Source organism: Ixodes scapularis, unplaced genomic scaffold (assembly GCF_016920785.2).
Source record: "Ixodes scapularis isolate PalLabHiFi unplaced genomic scaffold, ASM1692078v2 PGA_scaffold3__209_contigs__length_174095766, whole genome shotgun sequence".
Classification (NCBI taxonomy): domain Eukaryota; kingdom Metazoa; phylum Arthropoda; class Arachnida; order Ixodida; family Ixodidae; genus Ixodes; species Ixodes scapularis.
This window is the reverse complement of record NW_024609868.1, coordinates 23,855,439-23,880,115: the sequence shown is the minus strand read 5'-3', so window position 1 is coordinate 23,880,115 and position 24,677 is coordinate 23,855,439. Positions and strand designations below refer to the sequence as shown.

Below are 24,677 nucleotides of genomic sequence, written 5' to 3'. Positions count from 1 at the left end.
ATATCTTGAATGATCCAGATATTGCCCAAACTAAAACAATCGCAGCGTTGCATCGGAAGTTTACAACAAGAAACCTCTTCTTTTTTTCTTTTTCATCGACTCTGGATATTAAAAGCGTATCAAATAAGTTTGGCTGGAGCCTTCATGAGTGCGAGCACGCGCATCATACACGCGAAGGAAACTTTGGTAAGTTTATAATCGCCGATCCACACGAGCACCGTACGCGAAAGGGTGCGGAACAACCCTTTGCTTTTAATTGCATTATAATCATAACTATAGAGTCCACCCTGTGTGCGATTGTGTGCTGACGATCGCAAGCAGGGCGTCTGTACAGCTACCACAATTCTGCCTTTGAAGAAATCGTGCTCGGATACAGGCTTGCCAAAGGTACCTTCGCGTGCATGTTGTACAGCCGCGTATTCTTGCATGAGAACGCCATTTTCGCACTTCTGTATCGGTCTGAGAGACAAGCTTGTTTCTACGGCAGCACCACTCGACAAAAAATGGCCGCGGTCGAAGATGAATAACCTTTATTGTCTCCAATAACAGAACAGCATAACACCTGCACGCTGAAGATCAAAGACAGATGCCGAGGACACCAACTTAGTTATGCGGGCAGAAAGTGTGGGAGAGGAGCAGACTAGAGGGTACGTAAGAATGCCGAGCTGTGCTAGGAATGCTTAGTGGGTAGACCTAAAGCTAGCTGCCTTTGTCTCCACTTAGGCCCACCCACTAATCCTTCCTACCACAGCTCGGCATTCTTACGTACCCTCTAGCCTCCTCCTCTCCCACAGTTTTGGCCCGCATTGAGACACGCGATCGCAGCAAACGGGAAGATGGGTGTCCCTACAACTCAATGTGCGTGATACACATTCTTACGAAACACGACCCTGCTCCTTGGTGAATCGCGACACAAACAAATTGTCGACATAATGTTTAAGCATGTCATGTTCATCATCTGCGACACTGACGACCCGCGACAAACACCCAAATGACGGGAAGTTCGATGAGATCAAGCACACGGAATGCGACTGGTCGCCGAAGCTCCTGTATAGAATACAGTCTATACAGCCATTCGGCGACACTTTAAGCTGTGATGCCGTAGTGTAGATTTGTCGCGCAAGTTTCATACCCAAACGCACACCCACACATACGAACGCATGCACGCACACGCACGCACAAACTCACACGGATGCCCACGCTCGCCCAAGACACACATACAGACAAACAAAAGCCCATAAACGAAAGGTCTCGCTGGCGATAAATTGAGGCTATCTGGACGAGCATTTCTGTCCATGCTGCACAGGTGTGGCATGTAATTCTGTTTAGAGTAAGTCCGATGCCGTCTCTAAGCTGACTCATGCGACCATTGAGACCCACCAAAGGCACAACTGAAGGATGACTGTACCGTCGCTGAGCCTTCGTTTGATAGAAAGGGGACGTGGAATTATTTCACGATGTCGCTCGCTGACGCAGCTTGTTTAATGAAAGGCATGAGTTTGTTTCGCCGAGGATATACGGTTCACCGCCAGCTTCACTTGTACGTTGTTCACGAGGTGACCAGATGATGGTGCCACTAACTGTCGTCTTTGTTCGTCTCCTCCTGATCACAGATCATTGCCCGAAGCCCCGCGTGCTGGGAAGGACATGTCGATGCCCGAAAAGAGGCTGAGCAGGCTCCTGGTTTGATGCCTTCCACATGTCGGTGCCTGGGGCGTTCTTGTTTGTAACCAAGACAGTTCGAGGTACCTAGACAATCTTTGGTTGTTCAACGTTATTTTGTATCAGTGTTTCAGGCCTGGCGATCCAACACGCGACCGGGGTGTTCGAAGAGCTCCCGTGGCTTTTCACCAAAAGCCCCACGTTCTCCCCTGGACTGCTGTCTATACGGTCCAAGCTTCGCTGGGACTTGAATTCGATCCGGCCGTACTCCGCTGAAAGAAAGATGAGAGATACAAATGCTCAGCGAGTCTGCACATCCATGGTTCATACCCTATTTATAGAAGTAGGAATTGCGTAAATTGGGAGAAGATTGAAACACTGCTTGGGCTGAAAATATCTAGGACGGCTAAAATATATTCCTTTCCATTGCAAAAACGCATGCTGTCCAATTTTTAGGACAATCTTGGTAATAGTCCTGTTTGCCTGCTCAAATTGGCTTTCCTCTACAGCAAAATGAGAAAATGAGCACGATAACAATTCACCAAATTCACAGGCAAGCGAATGCCTGCATTCTAGAAGCCATGACACAGTGCTTACATTCTGGCGTGGTAACGTCGTCGTCGGAGTCGAGAAGCTGCTTGAGCGAACCGGTTGGAAGGTTCAGGTTGTAGTAGGACCGCTGTTGCGCCACATTCAGGTCCAGGTAAGACTGAAACCAACGGAAACAATTTCTATGGCGTCTATCCAGTCGGAACATTTTGTTTTTCCCAATACGTTGCCGAGGTATTTCCAACAGGCACGTTGCCAGAATTTTGTTTCGGGAGGGTGGGGAGGGGGGGGGGGGGAGGGGGGAGGGGGGGCATGACAAAAGGTTGTATGAGGGGAAGGGGAGAGGAGGTCCCAGCAAAATGAAAGATTTCGGGGGGGGGGGGGGGGGGGGCAATGCCCCCCCCCCCCCTAGCTACGTGCCTGATTTCCAACATAGCCAGCCCGGCTTATTTACGATCACTTACAAATAATTTAGAAAAAGGCTGATGTAACGGGGACCCCTAAAAACAACTTCACGATCACTAATTCAAACTTACGGCTAACAATGAACATCTCTGGACGTTGCGCAAATAACCCTCAAAGGGGACTGAGATCCCAATAAGGTCGCTTATTCTTTTCTTTTCGGCCGGCGTTTGGTGATACTATTTTTTTTTTTCAATTTGTTTTTTCGAGCCAAGTTTACAAGGTCAGTGTGGCTGCTGCGAAACAGAGGCCGTGCAAAAACATTCCCATTCCATCATTAAATTACTTGTTGACAATTTTTCTCCGGCTCAGACAATCTCCTTTAAGCGCATCATAACCGACATCTGAGGTCATCACCACTGCGGCGCCCTCCCTCAGAGCTGAAGGGCAACTCCAGTTAAAGAAATCGGTGTCGTGGCATGTCCGGAAGGCGCGCAACGCACGTGTGCCATACTTCCTTCCTTTTTACTAGGGAGGCGAGGCGGTAGCTTCGGGGGCGGCTTCGGCCACGGGGAGGCAGGGCCGCCCCAATGGGAGACCGAAGCCGAAAAACACGTCCACATAAAGCGTTCTTTTTAGCGTTGTAAATTTTTGTACCTTCCTCATATATTTCTAAGATAAGTTGATTTAGTAGTTTTTAATGATGCTCCCGAAGTTTATATTTGGTATCATATGTTTGCTTTCACTAATTAAAAGTTCATTAGTAAAATTAAGTACATTATATGACTAATTATTATGTATTTTGCAATTCCTGACGTGCTCCGTGGCTGCTAGCTTGTTCCCGGCAAGAGTTTCTTTAAGGCTATATATAGCGTTTAGCAGCTCCTGTCGCAGAAAATCCGGCGTCGGCGTCGGTGGGACCAAAAAACCTTATTGTGCAACGCGCGCAGCCACGCGTGACATCACGCGACTTCACACGTAACTGCGCGTTGTACTGTAAAATTTACCGGCTAAATTTGGAGGGTGAAAATTTCCCCGCCAAATTTAGCGGAACATTTTCACGCCAAGTGTAGCGGAAAAATTTCCCGACAAAATTAGCGAAATATTTTCCCGCCAAATATAGCGGAACATTTTCCCGCCAAATTTAGCTAGTAAGTTTCGTATTTAGCTAGTAAGTTTCGCTCGTTCCCAAGCTTGCGCGGATTGGGAATGAGCACGGGTTTATATGAGAAGGCTTTGCGAACGGGGCTGGATAACGCTATCGCGTTCCACTCTTCAAGGCGAAGCTTAGGCGTCCCCCAAATTTTTTCTCACCTTTTCTATTTTTAACGATTTTTGAAAATCTTCGCTGAAACACTCGGGTGTAGCAAAATTTCGACCGAGTTCCCCTGTATGTTGCATATAACATAAATACATACACTGAAAAGTCTGCCTGCAATTAAAAGTGATTGAAAGGTGTCCTTTTTTTAATATAGCCGGAGAACTGATATCCCAATCAAACGGTACTCCACTGATTTCGGCATCACTTTGTTCAACAAGGTTCACGCTACAGGTGCTTTTTTTTCACATTACGTTCAATTACGTTACAAGAGGAAGAAGAAAAAAAAAACTTAGGCCTACTGAAAATTATTTAGAATGGCTAAGAAACATCACATAATGCTCGTTTTTAATTGGAATGACCCTCACCGCTGCGGCACTTCCCAATCCTTTCTTTTGTGGTGCACGCAATGATATTTTGTTTAGGTGTTACATCATCGAATGTATCAAAGCCAGGCGTATTTAAAACCATTCTGCCATGTACTTTGCGAGCTCACACACAAATGCCTTATATTAATCCTCTAACTATAATGTGAGGACATAAAGGTTCAAAAGGACGGGAACCTTACCGCTGAGTCTTGAAGAATGCTTTCAAGTTTTTGCGTAAGCTCCTTAAATGAAGGCCGCTCTTGGGGTCTGCTCTGCCAACAGCACTGCATCATGCGGTAACTGCAATCGTCACGATAAAGAAAGGGTGCAGAGACATTTTAATAAAGACAAGTTGAAATTTATCATTTTTAGTTCCATAAAGACATTCATGATTGTAGCACATATGCACGAGATTTATATGGATTTTACAGTATAGTAGTAATGGTTCCTAAAATCATACAGCTGAAATACAACTATATATATTTTTGGAGAATGAATTTCGGAAGTGGCTATCTGGTACATGAATAAACATATTCCCAAGTGTGAATACCTGTACATCCTCCATCGTTGGAAACAAGTATGAAGCCCGTGCAAAGTAAACGTTGTGCAGTAAACGTTTTTTGGAATGTAGGCTTGACAGTGGCGCTTGCGCGCGACATTAGATACAACTTCCTACGGGCAAGATTATTAGGGGCGAAGCTCCTTAGGGGCTAGCCATGTCCGTATGTCCGTCCGATGTCCGGTGTCGGGTGCTCGTGCTCACGAGCACGTCAGAACGTGCTCCCGTGCTCGTGTAGGGAAAAAAAAGAAAAAAAAAAGAAACGCATCTCCACGTGGTGAATGATGTTGATTGGGGCGAAGCTCTGGTGACGCTTGTCTGCGTAGACGGTGAGCCGCAGCATGCCGAGCCTTTCGCTCCTTTTCATCCATGTCAGAAAGAGAATGTGTGGTATTGAACGTGGTTATATATGTATTTGAGCATTTGCCCGCAGTGTGACATGGATGACAACGAACGAAAGGCTCGGCATGCTGCGGCTCAGCGTCTACGCAGTCAAGCACCACCAGAGCTTCGCCCTAATCAACATCATTCACCACGTGGAGATGCGGTTGTTTTTTATTTTTACTTTTACAAACAAGAGTGTTCTGATGATATATTTTGGCGATTGTCTTCTAATGGCACTACACACAACTTGGGAGATCAATCAGTAAATGCACGTTCAGACAAAGGAAGTTGGTCTGCATGAAGTGATGTCAGATGATTCCGCTGTCGATGCAAAGAATTTATTGTAAAGTGACCGCTTCATCTTCCGGCTCGTGTTGACAAATCTGCGATAGGTCAAGCTTATAAAACCTAAACGGGCGTGATCACCCGTGTTCACACGTAGAAAATATTGACTAGAGCGCTCTACTTGCAAAGGAAATGTTTTGGTTTAGTTTTGAGCAAAACGAAAAGCTAAGGGCGCAAAGTCGAAACCGAGAAAATTACTGCTGTTTCGCCGTATGGCTTTGGCACGACAGGAACTCTAGTGCCAAGACTTCGTGTCCCTTATTTTTCCCGCTTTTTTTTATTGGTAGTGTGGGTGCCTTGCCACCTTTGGAACCACTGTGAGTAGGTGCATGTAATAACAAATAAATCGCCAAAATAGCTCGTAAAAAAAGAAAAAAAAATTACGTTTACCAAAGAATGCTTGTCCATATTTTCAAAAGTATTCACTAGACGTTAAATTTGAGTGCGCTGCTCACTGAGCATGCTCAGAACGAGCTCACACTTATAGGCTCCAAAGACCAGCAATCTTGGTGGTGCAAAATGCACATTGCAAAAGCTCTGTGGATGCTCACCTTCAGCGCACGTTGAGCAGCTACACACTCAGAGGATACACCCTATTGTGTAGCAAGAACACGATAGCTCAAAATTTACATGGGAAACCTAATCATTCGTTTAATGGTGAGGGTAAGCTTGAACAAAGCTTCCTACAAATATAAGCTTCGGTGTGCCTGTCAAATGGGAGCACTCGCCATACGAAGGGGCCGGGCAAAAAGGGCTTCCGGTGTCCGTGTGGAGGCGCTAGTGAAGTAGCTCAGCGGTGAATACTATGCTCCGTTTCGCAGGAACCAGAGCAAAGGTGGTCAGAGCTTTGCTCCGATCTGACAACGTGCACACACGTTTTTATGAGACACTATGAAGACAAAACACCACGACAACCCCCATGTGATGGCCCATTCCTCATTTCACTTCCGGGCACCAATAGGTTCACCTTGCTTGTCGGTAATCGCAAATAAATCGGATCCATCGATCGTGTCGAGCCCGCCCACTTGGACTAAGCCTCAAAACAACGTCTTCCACCGGCTCCTCTTCAACACCGAAGAGCAGTTTCCTGATTCAATTCCTGGTATCCAACTAAAGAAATCACCTGCTCTCTCTAAGCCGTGGTTTCCTTTTTTTGTTTAATTATTAATATTTCCTTTTCCAGACTAAAACAGAGAACCATCGCTTACTAGCTTCACTTCCTAGCTATACTGGGCGTCAACATCTTATGCAACTTTGTCAAGGTTAACGTAGCTTCCGTAGTGCTCCATCTGTCAAAGTACGCGAGTGCATGCGAATGAAACACAACTCGAAGCCACGTGCTCAGCAGTGCGAGGCTGCAGCACTATGGAGGCTACGCTAGCCTCGACAGTCCATCATCAAATAGTTGACGCCCAGTATAGACCCTTTCCTTTGCGAACACCACCAGGCGGTACTCCAGTCGTTGACGTCCCAACAAACTTCCGGTTCACAAAAATAATGAACTAAGCTCCCCTCAACACCACTGCTTGAAACGTCAATGAAACATTTAAGCACCGATTCTCCAGGTGAAGGCCAAAAAAACGAAAAAGCGCGAGATCTGTTCAATTTTTTTTAATATTCTTGTAAACCAACTTGTCTCTTCCAAGACGTTAAATCGTGCGGCCGAAGACACTCACTTAATCTCCAAGTTTGTTTTTTGTGTAGCATTTATGCTTTCTAGCACTGGTGAGATAAGCAAGCTCAAGAGGCTTGCAAAGACGGAGCAACCGGAAGTCGATCGGGACGCAAGCAGCAGTTTATGAACATGAACCGCCGCTTGCGTCCCTGTCGTAAGCGGCGGTTCAAGAGCTCAGATGAAAAGGTACAAGAAAATCTAAACCAGGTGAAATACATCGCACATAGAATTCCGTCGAACATTCACGCGAAGACCAGGACGGCGCTCACATGTGTGGAGAGCACCCCTCCGGGCGGTGCATCCTGTATCCGGACTTGAGGAGTTGGAACAGGTACTCGGGACCTACTCCGGGGTAGGGTGTGGCCCCTGGAGTGGCACGCAGAAACGATAATGTTTAGAGATTGCGCGGAGCAAGCTTCAGGTGAACTCACCTAACGTGACGATCTCCCACAAGACGACGCCAAAGGACCACCTGGAGCGAGGGAGGAACGTTAATCGAAGCACAAACGCGAATTTAGATGCTAAAGCATGGTAATCTTACACGTCACTCTTGCTTGTATAGATGTGGTCTTCTAAAGATTCCAGAGCCATCCACTTCACTGGAACTCGGCCCTGCAGCGTTCAGTGTGTTCGAGTAGTTAGTACAGTGCCCAACGCACAGACAAACACACAGACATACACAAACACACACACGCAGATACACACGCACACACAGACGCACAGTTCGTACCGGACGGCCTATCGTAGCGTATTGGATGTGGAAAAAAAAAACGGTTCCCTAAAACTCCCTATGACATCATACAAAAGACCCTCTGCAGACACCGTCTGAGACGTGGTTCTTCCTTACAGCAAGGCGCTCCTGTTACACTGGTCACACAAAAACTGCCTGCAGACGGTTTCAAACCACATATGTAGGATGCAAACGTGCTTCGGCAAATGCTCGAGTTCTGTCATATGCAGCGAACACCTTGTCTTCTCTGCGAGGATGTATAAGCAGTGGGAATGCGGCTCTGATGCATCCTCCACGCACCGAAAAGATTTTATACACTCCGCTCCCCTGTGCCTCCTGCCAAGCGCGTGTAATCGAGCACCAAAATACGCAGAGCGCGCAGTGAAGGCCCCGGTAGGCGCGCTAATTTCACAAAACCTTGATGCGCGTGGCGACCAGAGGCTAAGGAGGAGTCTGACCGCCATTACTGGGTTGTTTGCTATTTTTAATAGCGCTCGCAGCGGCCTTCCACGCTTTTAGGCACATCGCACCGGCCAGCTTCACGGTGTTCCAAGCTGGCAAGGAGGAGGCTGGTACGTGTCGACACAATAAAAAACAACACCAAAAGATCAAAAGTGGACTTGCTCAAAAAAAATGTGACATAAACAACCCTTAACTCCGCACAAAAAAAAAAAATTGATTTAGGATTTTTTTTTTTTTTTTGCAAGGAGGTTGACTTGTACGCGAGAGCGCGTTGATTTCCTCACAGATAAGCTGCCTATCATCCTGAGCTTTTTACTGATCTTTACTGATTCGGCTGATAGCAAAACCATTCGATCAAGTGTCGCAAGCAAACGATCAACGCCGGTCCGCGCGGCAGATGTTGGCACATGGTGGCGCGGCGTGTGACGCGCCCAACTTAAAAGAACTCTAAAAAAACATACGCAAAAAAATGTCTGTGTGCGCAGGCTACGTCGAACTGCCATAGATGGTTGATGTTTCACTTATGAAAGCCATGTATTCCGCTGATTATATTGGGACGAACCTCGTTTCCTCACTCAGCCCATGGTCGTAACAGATCGAGCCCAGTTTGCTTCTCTCTCCCTAGCAAACCCATGTTCTTTTCTTCTTTGTTTTTTTGGCGTGTCATTGGCACTAAAAAATAACTGTCGCATTTATTATTGCATTTAAAAAAAGGAGAGCACGTCACACTACAACGTTTGGGAATACTTGAGGCAGACGTCATGACCCCGAGCCCGACGTACGATGGTTCGAGTACGTTTCTCCGAGCGTATTTATTTTGCTCTCAACTTGCGATTTATTAAACGTATTTTTTTACAACAAACTTGACAGGCAGTTAAATCGCGGGCTCGACATTTGTGTTTTTACGCATACATATATTTATGGGCATCCCTGTAACGCACTGTTTTACTGCTGAAGTTAGCACACCACGTAAGCACAATTTAGCGCGCTAGTAGCCACGATGTCCGCCTCCCATCTCTAGGATACAAAATGTAGAATGATTGTAATCCCCAATTGGTGGTGACTGTGATGCACTCCGCACTTAAAACCCTCAGGTAAATGGTATTATAAAATCTTGTTCATCATAAAAACTTTCAAACGGTTCCAGAACGAAACAGCTTGTAACTAAGAAGCGCACTGATCAATTCAGCACCTATTAAATGCTCACAGCCTCAAGCGGGTGGACCAAGCGGGTGGACCAAGCAGTACTTAGTAGACGCTTGCGAAAGTAACAACTTCGCGAAACGTTAGGGATTCATTTCACTCCTTAACTCATTTTCAATGTGTTTACTGCGCTTCATCTCACGAAGGAGGTGCAGTGCCGACAAAGGCTTTAAAAACTGTCGTCCACAAGCCAATGCTCGTATACAACCTAAGCATACTGACGTGCTATAGGCATCCGTGCCTTCCTCTGCACCGTAACAACTAGTGATGTAGATCACAGCAAAGGAGTTGTGCCGGTAGTTTTAGCTGCGTTGTTCGCTATGCATGAAACAATGTGTGTCTTTTAGTGCTATTCAATGCCGAGAGCAAGTCCGTCTGCATCTTTTGCACGGTTTGTGGTGACGTTAGAACGTCGAGCTCTGATTCGCTCTGATTGAAGGATAGTGGGTAGACCTCAAGGCACCTAGCATTGAGGTCTACACACTATGCTTTCAATAAAAGCTTATCAGAGCTCGGCGTCGTTCTGACATCTCCGCAACGCCTGTGCAAGAAGCAGACGACTTGCTCTTCGCATTGGGACGCGTCAGCCTGTAAAAGCCAGCCTCCCTAGAACCGCGGTTCTACCGCTGATGATCATACAAAGGACAGTTTGGAGACAGCGTCTTTGGCGCGTTCCTTCCTTGTCTGACGATTTTGTGACACTGGCCGTACAAAAACTTTCCTTAAAAATGTTCGAAGGATACATATGTATGGAGCAAACATGATTCAAATTTGCTCGAGGCTTGAGCGCAGATATTTCTGTCTGCAACGAACAGCCTGTTTTTTTTGTTGTTTTTTTTTTGTACAATTCGTGAGCAATCTGACTACGGCCAGAGCCGTATATGTAGAGAGTTTGGCCATTCGTTGGGAAGTATAGGAGACAAATGAAGCGGCGCCATTGGCCGAAAGCGGGCTGGGCGTGTTCCAGGGCGTCTTCAGAAATTCGAATGTGACCAACCAGAAGCCGGAAATAATACCCTGGCGGTGGTCGCGAGAAACAAACCTGATAACTGCATTGGAGTAACTCTCGATGGCTGAAAATATGGTACACGTGATGTTTTAATCACGCTCATCAGAAATGATGGTGGAAGAGTGCGACTAGCGGAACGATCGACATAATCTGTACGCCAAACGCCGAGGGCCGGGAATCTGCCGTCCGAGCGGTCACACTCTGTCCGCGCAAAACAGAGTTGAGCGGCGCATTCGTTTCTTACATCTTTCTGCATGATCATGATGAAACAACACGTGAACCCTATTTTCAACCACAAAGAGTTACTACACTTCACTCTTACGCACTTATTTAAACCATATACGAACATAGACCTTCGATGATCGATCGGCTCAGAACTGTTTCTCGCTACCACCGCTAGGGGATTCTTTTCGGCTTCTGGTTGGTCAAGAGAGCATGCCAAGCCCACTTTCCGAGTCTGCCGCACGCCCTGGCTCTGCCCGCGCCTCCCATTGACCAAACTCTCTACATATACGGCTCTGACTACGGCTTAATAGTGCACGCCCACGCTGTAGGCGTGCCCTATTTTGAAAACACGGGTTTGTAAGATGAGAACTTAGTGTCGTACCCTTAGTTTCAGCGCGTTTATTTCGTAAAAGGACTGACCCTGCTCTTTTTGAGATACGTGTCTCCCTCGTACACGTCCCGGCTCAGCCCGAAATCGGAGATCTTGATGACGTTGCCGGCAGCAAGCAGGATGTTTCGGGCTGCTAAGTCACGGTGCACCATCTGCGAGGAAGCAAACAACAATGCTTTCCGTTGAAACCCAAGCTTCGGGTTGGTTTAAACGCGGAAGAAAAGGAATGAAAGCCCCACTTTATATATAGATAAAAGAGCTCTAACGAGAACCGGCAACATTATGAAACCAATATAAAACAGGGTCTTGTCTTAAACTGATGGAATCAGAAAGCCTCGGGAACATCGGTGTTTGAGCAGCTCTTGTAACGTGTTGTTTCTGGGTGGCATTCGTCTTTCTGCTGACTGTGACCAATACAATTTATTGAACGCGTGGGATGTGGATTTTATTGCTTATTTTAGAAATTGGTGTGGGCGCCAAAGCAATCTCACGTAGCCTTTCTCCTCTCTTAAGAGTAAGTCATATAATTATTTAGCCAAAGGGAGAAAAAAAAAGGCAAAGTCATAGTAGGCCGTATTTTATGACCCTAAGGTTCTGCTGTTTTTAGGGTTGCATAACGTTGTTTTTGTTGAGGACGTAAGCGTAACTGCGTTATTTTTGGCGTTTTTTGTGTTTTTTTTTTTGTGCAAAATAATGGTAAGATTTTTTTCTGACTGATAACTGCTGCTCTCAATCTCACCTGAGCTCAGAAGCTAGCAAAACGGACAATATTTTACAAACTTTTGCGTTCCGAATTTTTTTTTATTAAATATTTGAGCAGTAACATCAAAAACCTGCTTTCTTAATGGTAAAAAAGAAGAACGATTGTTAAATGTAAAAAAAACATAATTTGATTCGCATTGCCATTAGACAACCCAGGGAAACTTCTGAGTGACGTTCTCGCGTCTTGAAGGACCTTTTGAAGGCATATCACCGCACCCGAGGAATTCTTCCTGACCAAGACTCGTCACCCTCCCTACCCGAGCCAACGGTGGACATGCCGTAGAACAAGTATTTGTCCTCCCTCAGACTATCAAGCAGACGGTATCCTCCACCTTGCAAGGCACTCAGCAAGGAAGAGGAGTTTGTGCTATACGAAGACTACAGACCAACATGTTAACAACGCCCGACAAGCTCAACTTGTAGTACCCAGCGATACATCCCCCCACAGAGTGCACCTTTTGCGGCTATAGGTAAAAGCAGACGCATACCACCTGGCATGGGCCTGCAAGAAGATTCCCGGGTTACTCCCCATCAAGGACCCAAGGGAAGAGAAATGGACAGCCGAGCTGCGAAGCGAGGACTCGAGCAGGCAGAAGACGCTTGTCAAGAGAGCCATGACAGCACTCAAAGCAACTGGAGCCCCAGACTAGAAGCACCCACTCAACTCCTCTAATTCTTTGTAGCCTCATCCCTCCTCCCCTCCTCTCCTTTTTCTTCAATAAATATTTTTACAACAACAACAACCTTAACGGGCGTATCGGCAATGAACAATAATAAAAATTCATTTTATAATTTATCATGTAAAGCATGCAACATTTGGAGAACTAAAGCCGACGTCACACTGCTCATATATAATATCAAAAACGGTCTGCAAAGAAGAGTCACCGTAATATCCGTGCTTCGAATGCCGCGTGCAAGTTTCCTCCTTGAGCTCATTGCCATGCGGCACTCGAAGCACTGATCTCGCGGTGACTCGCGTTCGAATCTGTACGCAGACTGTCTTTTGTAGGATGTATAAAGGGCCACCCACACTAGCGAGAAAACGCGCGTGGCACGCCGATCGCGGCAAGTAACAAAATGTCGCCGAAGCACAGTCAGCGCCAGGAGCGCGTGCAGAGACACGCCCTTTATCTTCTCGCTTAACCGATTTATCGGCGCGCCGGGCGCGTTTTCTCGCTAGTGTGGGCGGCCCTTAAGAAGTGAGACCCCGGCTTAAGAAAGCACACGACTAATGTATTACACGTTTTTTTTTCTCATGATATACTACCGGCTCCTTCGTCATTTTAGTACGTTCATTCGTTATATTTTCAATATTATTTTTATTATTAATAAAACAACAAACTGCAACTAACATGGCGTCACAAACGAAATGCTACAACGAGGCAGGTGACAAAAGGAGCACTCTCTGACTACTTGAAGTTTTGAACTCGTTGCACCAAATAAATTGAAATATCAGGGCATGGCCCTTCGATGGAAAATCGCACTTCACCAGGCTTGGTTGTTTTTCACAAAGCACCTCAATCTACTCAGATAAGCCTAATAAGTCTAAACATTTTGTTTCGCAGTGGTACGAAAATCACTGATATTATCAGTGATACTGATCTTCAATAAGTCAAGGTGCCTAATAACAATACACACTGAGTACACCTCGCATCAACGAGTGATAGGAGCACTCTCATTGGAACACTGGAGAACCAAGGTGCACCAATAAACTATTCTAATATCTACAAACGTATAACCCAGCAGGCGCTTGTTCGTCAGTTTGAAATAAACGTAAATCAAGTTCCACACAGGCGAACGCTGGGAATAGCACCCACCAGAAGCCCCGAATATCCGACTCAATCCCTCGGCATTGAGTCGTGCTTTCCGCCTCGTCATCCATCATTCCACTTTCTCTTCCACAACACGGTTCTAAGTTAACTTATTCTCCAAAGCACGTAGTTGTTCGTAATATATATATATATAAATATCTATAATTTCCGTGGCGATCGCTCTCGCCACTCACACACAATTCCCAAGCAACAGGATTCTTGGCGCATTCCAAAACAGACGCGAACGATCCCGCTAAGTGGTGTACCGGCGGCTCCACGTTCTAACGGGCAGCAGCCCTCTTTGCCGACAGATGCGCGGGACGCAGCGAGCCGTGTCGCCGGACGCACCTTGACGTCGGCCAAGTAGGCCATGCCCTTGGCGATCTGCCAGGCGTAGCAGAGCAGGTCCCCGTGGCTGAGGAGTCCGGCCCCGTCCGAGGCCCCTTCGTCCGAGGCCCCCTCGGCGGTCGAGGCCCCCTGGGACATGTAGGTCGGGTTGCACACCACCGTTGCCCTGTCGGCGGCGAGCTGCCGGCTCCTTCGCAGCACGCTCAGCAGAGAGCCCAGTTCGGCGTACTCCACGATCACGTACAGTGGACCCCCTGCAACGAGCAGATCGTCATAGTCAGGAGCCAACTCGCCCAGCAACGCCACTATAGTCCGTCGCGTAGGTCACGCTGCTAAAGACGCAAACATACTGGTACATCGCGCAGGCGGTTTTCTCAAGACATGATGACATATTAATCTCCACCCCAAGCATGTTTCAAGCAAGTTTGCTTCGTACATGATTCAAACATGTCTGCAGACTGTATATTGTACGATGTAATAGCCGCGTGACGCGGCTCGAAACATTATACAAAAGGCAGTCAGACATTGCCTGAGGCAGGTTTTTCTTGTATGACTGTAATTCACCTTGGTCATACCGAAAATAACTGCACACGTGTTGAAGAATATACATGTATGAAACGAACATTCTTCAAACATGATTAAGCCGTGTCCCCAGGTAATTCTGTCATCATGTCTGTGGCGAACAACGTGTCTTTTGTATGATTTATAAGCAGTGCGCTAAAATGGAACGAACGTGCGGCGAACAATCAACGATCTTCGCCCGGCGACAGATTTTCTCTGAGCGCGGCGCAGCAGCCACAGTCCCAAAGCCACGCGCGCCAGGCGAACGTCGAGCGGTAAAATTCGTCGTTTCCTTCGCTCTATAGAATCCAGACTTCACAAAAGCGAACCGTTCTTTCAAGGTTCACGTTTCCCGGCAGCTCCTCATCATAGGGACCACGAATGATTTTCCAGCTTCACTGAGATGCCACGCCACTCTAAACTGAACCCGAAGGCAGCCTGCAACGGCGGCACGAGCACATTTGCGTCGAAAGTGATAATCAGCTATACTCAGCTCAGCGCTAAGTTGACACGGACGGGCACAACATATCATTCAATCGCGCGCTTTTTTTTTTTTTTTTTTTTTTCTTTTTTTTTGAGTTTGGACGCCGGACGCTGGCGATCTGCGTTTGAACTTGTCCGAACAGAGAGCGGAGACAAAAGGGAGTTTTAGTAGACCGTGTTTCCCCCTTTGCTAACCCTCCGCTACGAAGAAAGAAACCGCTACTGCGCCTGCGTGCCGATGGCCTTGACTGTAGACTTTCGGGAAGCGGAGGGGCTTAGCGGAGGGGGAAATACGGTCTACTAAAACTCGCTAAAGTCAACTAGCTTTCCCGTCTACTCACTATCCTTTCAAACTGAGCTCGGCGCTCCGACGGACTCTTCGCACGCTTTCGTCTCCTACTTTGCCTCAGTTGCTCACCAAATAGGATTGTTGCCGTGCTTCGCTTCGTACGAGTGCCTTTCAAATGCTATTCGTACGGGTGGAAAGGAATGCTACGCGCTCCGAGCACTGTGCGGTGTAACAGGGGACCCACCTTTGCTCGTGCAGCCACCCAGTAGCCGGATGACGTTGGGATGGTTCACTTCCTTGAGCATGCAGAACTCGGACAACAGGTCTTGTTCTTCGGCTGGTGTGCTGTTGCCTTCATAGGAGACAGACGAGGACGTTATTAGAAACGTCGAACTTGTTACCGATGACCCGAATTATTTCTGCTTCCACTTTAAGCTACGGTACAGCAAAACGGTTCAGTGTCATTCTAGCGGGGGAAAAAAAAAACACTTTAAAAACCAGCTGCCTTTTATCACTCAGGCTTCCTCGAACGTTTAAGGTGAATTTTGAAGGCGTTTAAATAAATTAATTAAATCCCGACAACCTGGTATTTTCGCATAAACTTATCTCCACATGAAACGTTTTTCTTTTAAATTTGATGATGTAAGTAGATGGAAGTATACTTGTAACCTCACTTCGAAACTACCTGAAATTGATGAAGTTGCACACCTTAACTTACGCGAGTCGCGGGACGGGTACCAATGAGAAGACGCTGTAGTCTGTTTTGACGTGTCTTATACGTTACAGGAAATTTACACGTCCTCTTTAAGCCGGCTGAATAACCAACAACCATTTTTACTCGGGAATAAGCCTAAAGGAGGATGCCACTTTTGTTTCATCATCAGCCGCTTTCTTCCCGCAAAGGCCGGTTCACAAGGTTACGTTTGAATGCTATCGACTGCGCTGCAAGAGCTTGTAACACTTTCACACTGGTGCCACCTATACTGGGTGGCCTTGTAACGCATTCTTTCTGTACAATACTAGACTGAAGGTCTTACGGTATTTTCCATACTAAATCTACGCACTCTCTACCAGAAGTGGTCGCCTGTAACATTCCCAAACTTATTTCAAGCACACGGCAAAAGAATAACACGTAAAATATACGCTGTTCGGAAGTGTTCCAGGGATACCCATATATGGATGGCGCCATTTTTTTATCTTTTTTTTTTGTAAAGAGATTATTACTGAGAGTGTCCAACGAACGCGTAGGTCGTCTGCGAACGTCTCCGCCTTTCCGCCTGCTTTCGTCCTCGCCAAGCGAAAACGCAGCGCATGCGCAGTTCGGAACATTCTCCGCCGGCGGCGTCCGCCATTAAATTGCAAGCGCTCCCCATGGTTCGAGGTGGGCCCTTTCTTCAATCTAAGCTCTCTATTTTTTTTTTCGCTGGACGCGGTCGCAGTGGTTGCAACGCAGTCAATTACGATTCCAGTCCGCGTGATGTGTGCGAGCGAGTCGCGCTGAGCTTGCTCGTGGAATTGTTGTTTTGTGATGGAGAGAACATATCTAAATCTTGAGTTTAAAAATTCCGGGGAAGTGTTTCTCACCCTTGAGCATCTTGACGGCGACGGTACTGTATCCCCGGACTCCCGCGATGTCTCTGGCCCGTGCGCGAACCACCTTGCCGAACTCGCCTTCGCCCAGGCTTTGCTCCAGGAAGAGGTTCTCGCGCGGGAACTCCCACTGGGAATCCACCTGGGCGGAGGCCGAGGGCCACGGATAGCTCCGCATCACGGAAGGCAGGCTTCTCCGTGTCACGTTAATGAGCTAATATCATCCGACTCGTCAGCTTCTTGGGAAAGAAGTCGCGCCGCTTGTTTATATGCTGCACTCCTAAGCTGCTTTATTACCTATATGTATGTATATATATATATATATATATATATATATATATATATATATATATATATATATATATATATATATATCTGAGGCACCCCTGATTTATCCGGGAATGTTGGTCTTCTCATACACAACTGCCTCGTGAGTTTCAGTGAGTGTTTTAAGGTCTTCTGTAAATATTCTGCTGGGGAGCCTTCTATCGTTGCAGATTGCTAAAACGCTTGAATCAATAAGAAATATTTGTCAATGAAGTCCGAGACAAGAAAGAACATCGACCTGACTTAAATGGCGTGGATTCACTGTGATGACGTTAAGAGAGAAAACGCATGCCTTTTCTTCAATGATCGCTGACAATGTGAGAATGGCACGGAAAAGCTTAAGTTGTCCCGCCTCTAGCGCTAGCTTCTTACATTCGACAGTGCTTCGGCGCCTCGTGCACCCCGAGCGGGCGCGCGTAGCCCAAGCACGACGGAAGGCGTTAAGTACGTGCTGGAGACACGCCCCGCCGTTTTCGCTCTGTTATCGACTATAGACCAACGCGCTCTTTCCAAACAAGCCCACACTATACTTTGTTTCACCTTAGGTTCGAGCGTGGCCAACGTTATGAGCCGAAGGGCCAATCTAGCGGCGAAAAAGGCACACCGTCATGGCGTGCTCTCCGCAGGTGATAGGACCAGCGGTGTTCGCCGTCTTTCAGGGCGTGCTCCTCCACCGGCTCGTCCTATCAAGTGCGAAGAACGCTATGACGTTGCGCTTTTTGCGCTGTTTGATTGGACCTTCGGCTCATAACAACGGCCACGCACGGACCTAAGCTGAAACCAAGAATAGGGTGCCTCGATGCATGTTTCTGATTAGGGTGATGACATCTTTTGTTAGCATCTAATGCCAACAGCACGCGCGCACACGGAAAATACAAAAGAAATGTCGTCCCAGCAGATTTCACGCCAAGAGCGCGTTAAAAAAAAAAAAAAAAACGCTCTTCCAAGTGCTTAAAAAAAAAAGACGAATGAGCGTTTGGAACAAAATTGCCGAATGTCATCACCCCGCAAAGCACGTATGAAGGCACCCTAGCCCAAACGAGGTGTGGGCAAACGCGCAGTTCCCACATAAAATGTTGGCACTGCGCACCTGCAGGAACCAGATGCGCGTGAATTCGCGCGCATGGGAACTAGATTCTCATGTGCCCTGCCAATAGAAGCGGCAACGCCTGACGTTAGGGCCGCGTACTCTCGTGTCGGTGTTATCCGCATAGGCCGCGTGAGATCTTCGAATGCAATCTCACCACGAGCTTGGCTAGCGGAGACGCCGAGACCAGCGGCGCCGACGCCTGCGTGCCGGCGTCGGCGGATTCCTGCTGGGGGTGTTGCGGGTGTCTCCGGCCGTCCACGTAGTCCGACGGAACGGACAGCGAGGCCCTCGAGCCCAGGTACTTGTGCTTGGCGGCGGCGCGTCTTCTCCGGGCGAACAGGAGTCCCGCCAGTGTGGCGCCGAACAGGGCCAGCCCGCACAGACAGAGCGACGCCAGGCAGACCACCCCGCAGGATGGAGACGACACAGCGCTCGACGACGCCTCTGCGGGCACATCGCGTCCGAGAGAGAGCTCAGTGACACTGGTCGCTCGAACCACACCAAGTGTTTTTTTTTTTGTTTTTTTTAGCGTGAAAACGCACGCATTATAGCTACCTCGTGAAACCGCCGCGAAGCTTTGCTCTTATAAGTAAAAAGACTGGCTCGTTCCTTCCCTGAAAAACGAATACACCGTTCTGCGCCGACACGGGGTTTTGAACAACCTTGGTCAAACACCACTGCTGTACGGCTCGGTGGCGCCTTGTGCGTCCACGTTTTAAACATTTTCATAAGAGGTAACAGATGCGCTGAAACCAGCCAGGTTTTTCACAATCGTTGAACCGATAATATATTTGTGTCTGGAAACGCAATAGTTCGCGGTGAACGTGCCTTTTATAACATAACCTGTCTCAATTTCAAACTTTACTTACCATGTACACTACAGACACTGCTAATTGTATTTTTTTCTTTTCATTTTCGTCCTTTGGCAGCAGGAATAATTGTGTGACAGTGATTATTCATAAAGCGTCAGGGAGACAATAGGGAGTTTCTGAGGGACGATAACCGTGTTTTTAAGCCAGGGTAAATAAACTTTGCATCACAGAATGCTCAAACTCCGTGAGAATGTGACGCTACCGGTTGGGAGACAACGCAATAGTTTAAGAACATGACGTTACCTAGATTAAAAGATAATTGGGAAAAATAAAATTTCTCAATGAGCCGACGTCAACCTAAGCCTAATATCGCCAAAACAAGAAATGACACTGTGGGTGCCAGTAGCCTATTTCAGTGAAAACATTTGTCGGCGAGAAAGAAATCAATGTCCACTTTCTTGCTGACAAGTGTTTTCCACAGATATCAATCACACAAGCGTCCGCAATGCCGAGTTCTGTTTCGACGATATTAGGCTTAGGTGGAAGTCCGCTTATGGAGAAATTTTGTTTTTTCGCAATTATCTTTTGATCCAGGCAACGTCATGTACTCAACCTTTTCCGTTCTTTCCCAACCGTTAGCGTCACATTCTCATGTAGTTTAAGCATTTCGTGATGCGTAGTTTATTAACCATGGCTGTTTTTAAAAACACAATTATCGTTGCTCAAAAAATCCCTATACTTCAATTTACCTTACTTTAGTTCCATAACTCAGAAGTGTCATATTAAAAATATTCCGTTTGGCGAAGCAGAAAGGGATGAAAAACTGGTACGCACCCAATGTAAGTGTGGACATGAGCCAACTCGCGGCAATGCATCAAGTATAATCAGCAGATGGCTATTGGGGGTATGCACTGGACGCCATATTTGAGGGCGATGTTTAGAGCGCATGCTCAGAAAGAGCTCCCATTAATAGCCTGCTAAGATCGGCGATCTTGATTGTGCGGGATGCATGTTGCAAAAAAACTGCTGAAGCTCGCCGAAAGCTCGCTCTCAGCAGTCGCGCACATAGCTCTGGCCTCCAGTGAATGCACGTGACGTCGATCCGCCATTTTGTATTTTGTTGTCAGCGCTATAAAACTACAGTGTACTAGAATACTTGGGTAGTGTTGGGACCGGAGCGGCTCGGCAACGGGAGCTCGTGAGGACGCGTGTATTGACAGTTCGTGGCGGCGCTGTAGTCGAGTTATCCGGCTCGCGCAGCCCGCCTTTTTTTTTCTTTTTTCTCTTTGAGCGGTGCATGTAGCGAAAGCTAGGAGCGCGAGCTCATAGCGTTGGCAGCTGCCCTTGGTGCACGGGAGCTCGTGCCGCCGAGATGTGCCCTAGAGCAAGGAGCTCGCGCTTGTAGCCTTTCCTGCGGTACAACACAAGGTGAAACAGAGTATAGGGCACGTAAAAAAATCGGTATTTTCAAATCTTTTTTTTTTTTTTTAATTTTTGCGGTAGGCAAAGGTTTAGTGAAATGTTTGATGGGCCATGTTGCAATTACAGCTTTAAAGGGAGCCATCATTAAATGCCAACTTAATTTAAAAAGTTCGCGAACAAACAACGAGCTTTGAGCGAAAGTAACAAGGCGTTCGTTTTTGTTGTGTTTGTCCGTCCATTTTCGTTTCTTCCTCAAGCTTAATTATCTCTACCAACCCGCTCGTTCTGTCCTGAGATATTCATCGCTAGACTTTTGCCTTTCTTCACTTAATTAAAAAAACTGCGCGCTGAAAGCGCGAATGAGGTTGTGCTGATATTGACGCGTAGAATGACGCAGGTTGTTTCTGTCCCCTCGTCACTAACTCGACAGCGTTTCTTCGGTGGACTCGCCGGCGCCACACATCAAGACGACTAAGTTACTATTCTACGTATTATTTTCATAACGCGGTTTCTGAATCAAGCGAAGAAAGGCAAACGTTTACGATTAACTTCGCGAACGTCGTTGCCTTTTCGCGAATTGTCGAAATTGTATTTGCCTTTAATAATGACTCCTTTTAAAACTGCAATTGCACCATGGCCAATTAAGCCGTTAATAAACAAGTTAACTAACAGATCTTGGTTCATTATTAAACATTGCAACGGTTATTCGCCCATTCATTGTCCACCTAGCCCTACAGATATAACGAAAGACGGCATCCACATATCTGCCACATCGTTTTTCTATTTGTAAAATATGTTAAGTTCTGTCAAGAATAAAACAAAAAAACCCTGAATGTCTGCGAGAACCAGATACGCCCCCTGTGGAACCATCAGTGTTCCCCTTCGAATACCCAGCTCAGGCGAGACTTACCTGGTTGTCAGAAAGCAGCTGTCGGTTAAATGTATTGTTGTGAGCGTGTAGGTTTCAGATGGTTTACCTTCGAGAGGATAATGCGCTGCATATTGTAACCATGTATGCGCTGCACATTGCAGCCATTATTTCAATGCCGTGCTGTAAACTATTACAACTTTTTCCTTGCCTGATCTACGTGTGCTCATGTTTCTGCTCAAAATGATGTGAAATAGTTTCTTGTTTTCTTTGAATCTTATAAAGCATTACTTGTTCAACCCACATTGTCTCAGTTTTCGGACTTAAGTTAAATGTTAAAAGGCGTGATAAAAATTGTCACGGCTTATAAGCCATTTCTTACAAGTGAACGTCGGGTGATTCTCGGATGGTCGTGGCAGCCATGAAAAAATATAAGATTCTCACCCCTTTGCGACCGTCGCTTAAGTGGTTCGTCGCATAAATGGACACAAGAATGAGTGACAAGTGAAGCGAGCTGATTAAGGTCAAGAAAAAGAAGACGGGCAGAAAAGAAGACAGAGAAGTTAACCTGGGGTATTAAAAACATACTAAAGCAATCTCGAACTTTAGTATGTGCCGTTTCGTTCCGTTATAAAATAAGATGGGAAAAAAAAAAAAAAAAAAACGCTTCCGAGTTTTAGATATCCCTTTCAAATATCTAATGTTCGGCATTTACGACCAAGGAAATGGGCATTTAATTTAAAATGCTCACCATCCGACAAACCGAAACCGCTTCTTTAAAGTCGCAATTGTTTTTATGTGAAGGAAGGGTAATGTAGCTTGTACCGTCCAATACATTGAAGCATCATGTTGCTAACGATCGTGCCGCAGCGTAATTGATGCCGCGGTACGACCGCTGGCAGGTCGTAGCTGTATCAGAAATCCTACGTGCACTCCACCAAAGCGGCACCAAAGATTCATGTTTTCGCGCGTGCAGCCGCGCATGCGCACACATTCCGGATAAGGCGCCGGACGCGACACCTGTCGCGATCAATACCACGCGCTTCAGGCGAGCCCCTTCGGTCCCAACACTACCCAAGTATTCTAGTACACTATAATAAAACCCATGAGCCTCTGTGCACTACATAAGAAATGGTGTCAGATGAATCCTTGGATTGCTTGCCTCCGTCACGCGCCAGACAGCTTATAACAACAAAAGTCTAGCCATAATGGGAGGGCGCCTTTAGAGCGCGCGACACGAGGGCGCTGCGACAGTAGCGCGCTTGACATTAGAGCGCACGTCACGAGAGCGCATGACCAGTTGAGCGCGCGACACGAGAGCGCACGACCAGTTGAGCGCGCGACACGAGAGCGCACAACCAGTGAGCGCGCGACGCGAGGGCGCACCCCAGTTGAGCGAACACCGCAAAATGTGTGATGTACCCGCGGCTCCACAGACAAAACAAAATTGTGCGACTCATCGGATTGAAGCATTGGTGATTTTTGATTGATTGAATGTGCCTTTAATAAATAATAAAAATAAAACGGGTATGACTCAAAAATTTCTAACCAATTGTTTACTGAGATCGGAGAGAAAAGGGGGCAGGGGAGTGGGCTGGGGCATATAGGTACCGGCAAAGTTTGCAGTTGAGGGGAGCAGCGACACTAAGATTTCTTCAGAGTGCTGCGGTGCGCCTCTCGGATATACTATAGACGATTGCAAGCTGGGCGACTGGCCGCCGCCAAGTCTCTGCTCGAGCAGGCACGCCCGTGCGATTACGAGCTTGCCAAAGCTACGTTCACCCGCGCGTTGCACGCGCTTGCACGCATGGGGCACCACTTGTGGCGCCATGCTTGCAATTGTCTATAAATAGTTTACTTTTTGCTATATTTGGTCGATTCTTGACAGACATTTCGGCTCCGATCTATTTGGTGGCTATTTAGACGTCCCTTGCATAAGTTTAAATGGTATTCTGACGTCCATGTCCCTAAAGAAGAAAGCTCACCGCTAAAAATGTATCAGTAAAACACTCGTCGAAGGAAAGCTCAGCGCAATTTTATCGGATGCAGATCTTTCGTCTTTTGACGGATACAGGAAAACCTCCCCTGCAAATCTGTGATATACAAACTCAAAGAACTAATGAAGCTAGGTCAGCTGCATGGTTTTTTTCTGCGAAAATGCACGCTACAGATATGCTTTTTTTTTCTTCTCTCAGCTTTTGTAACACTTCTTGGTTTGTCACACGCAAAAATTTCGTCGACTCATTTTGCAGTGTCATTGCTGAATTCCGCGGCATAAATCCCTGCCAATTTTACATAAAACACTCGATGCCAGAACAAGTGGTCGGTCCGGTGGGGCCACTCGCGCTGGACTGGCTGTGCGCTATCGTGACGGGCGCTCCCCTCCGCTAAGGCCCTCCGCCACCCCGAACTCTACAGCGAAAGCCATCGGCATGCAGGCGCAGTGGCGGTTTCTTCGTAGCGGAGGTGGAAACACGGTCTACTAAAACTCCCTAATGTCGCTACGCACTAGAGTCGCGCGCGCTAACGTCGCAGCGCTCTTGAGTCGCGCGCGCTAACGTCGCCGCGCTCTCGAGTCGCGCGCTCTAACGTCGCGGCGCTCTAGTCTCGTGCGCTCTAACGTCGCGGCGCTCTAGTGGCGCGCGCTCTAACGTCGCGGCGCTCTAGTGGCGCGCGCTCTAACGTCGCGGCGCTCTACTGTCGGCGCTCTTGTGTCATGCGCTCTAGTGTCGTGCGCTCTAGTGTGGTGCGCTCTAGTGTTATACAGCCAGTCATAATCACGTCAATACAAACGCCCTATACCATCTGCTGACGTATGCTCCCAAAATACGACGGGATAAAACATATTGTAGTATTTATTTTATACACTCTGACTCATACAATCTAAACTTGAAATATCCACACAGAAACGCAGCGGTCACACGCATCTGTACACTTTTAACTAAATCAGAGAAAATAATCAATTCATTTACCATGTGGCGAATAGACCGATCTCAACAGCCAGTTCCTTTTCTTTTCTCGCTCAAATCAAA

General features: G+C 47.1%; 1 protein-coding gene across 1 annotated transcript in view; it reads right to left on the bottom strand.

Moving 5' to 3' along the window:
- Positions 1-1,454: 1,454 nt before the first annotated feature.
- LOC8029396 (proto-oncogene tyrosine-protein kinase receptor Ret) overlaps positions 1,455-24,677 on the bottom strand; it is a 59,073-nt gene continuing 35,850 nt past the window's right edge. The window contains exons 11-21 of the mRNA XM_042292598.1: positions 18,698-18,987; positions 17,121-17,268; positions 15,781-15,888; positions 14,204-14,457; positions 11,312-11,434; positions 7,804-7,874; positions 7,694-7,734; positions 7,532-7,628; positions 4,500-4,599; positions 2,260-2,371; positions 1,455-1,934 (exon numbers count right to left, since the gene is read on the bottom strand). Of these exons, the coding sequence (XP_042148532.1) occupies positions 1,750-1,934; positions 2,260-2,371; positions 4,500-4,599; positions 7,532-7,628; positions 7,694-7,734; positions 7,804-7,874; positions 11,312-11,434; positions 14,204-14,457; positions 15,781-15,888; positions 17,121-17,268; positions 18,698-18,987 (1,529 nt within the window). The 3' untranslated portion in view covers positions 1,455-1,749. The remainder of the gene's footprint in view (positions 1,935-2,259; positions 2,372-4,499; positions 4,600-7,531; positions 7,629-7,693; positions 7,735-7,803; positions 7,875-11,311; positions 11,435-14,203; positions 14,458-15,780; positions 15,889-17,120; positions 17,269-18,697; positions 18,988-24,677) is intronic.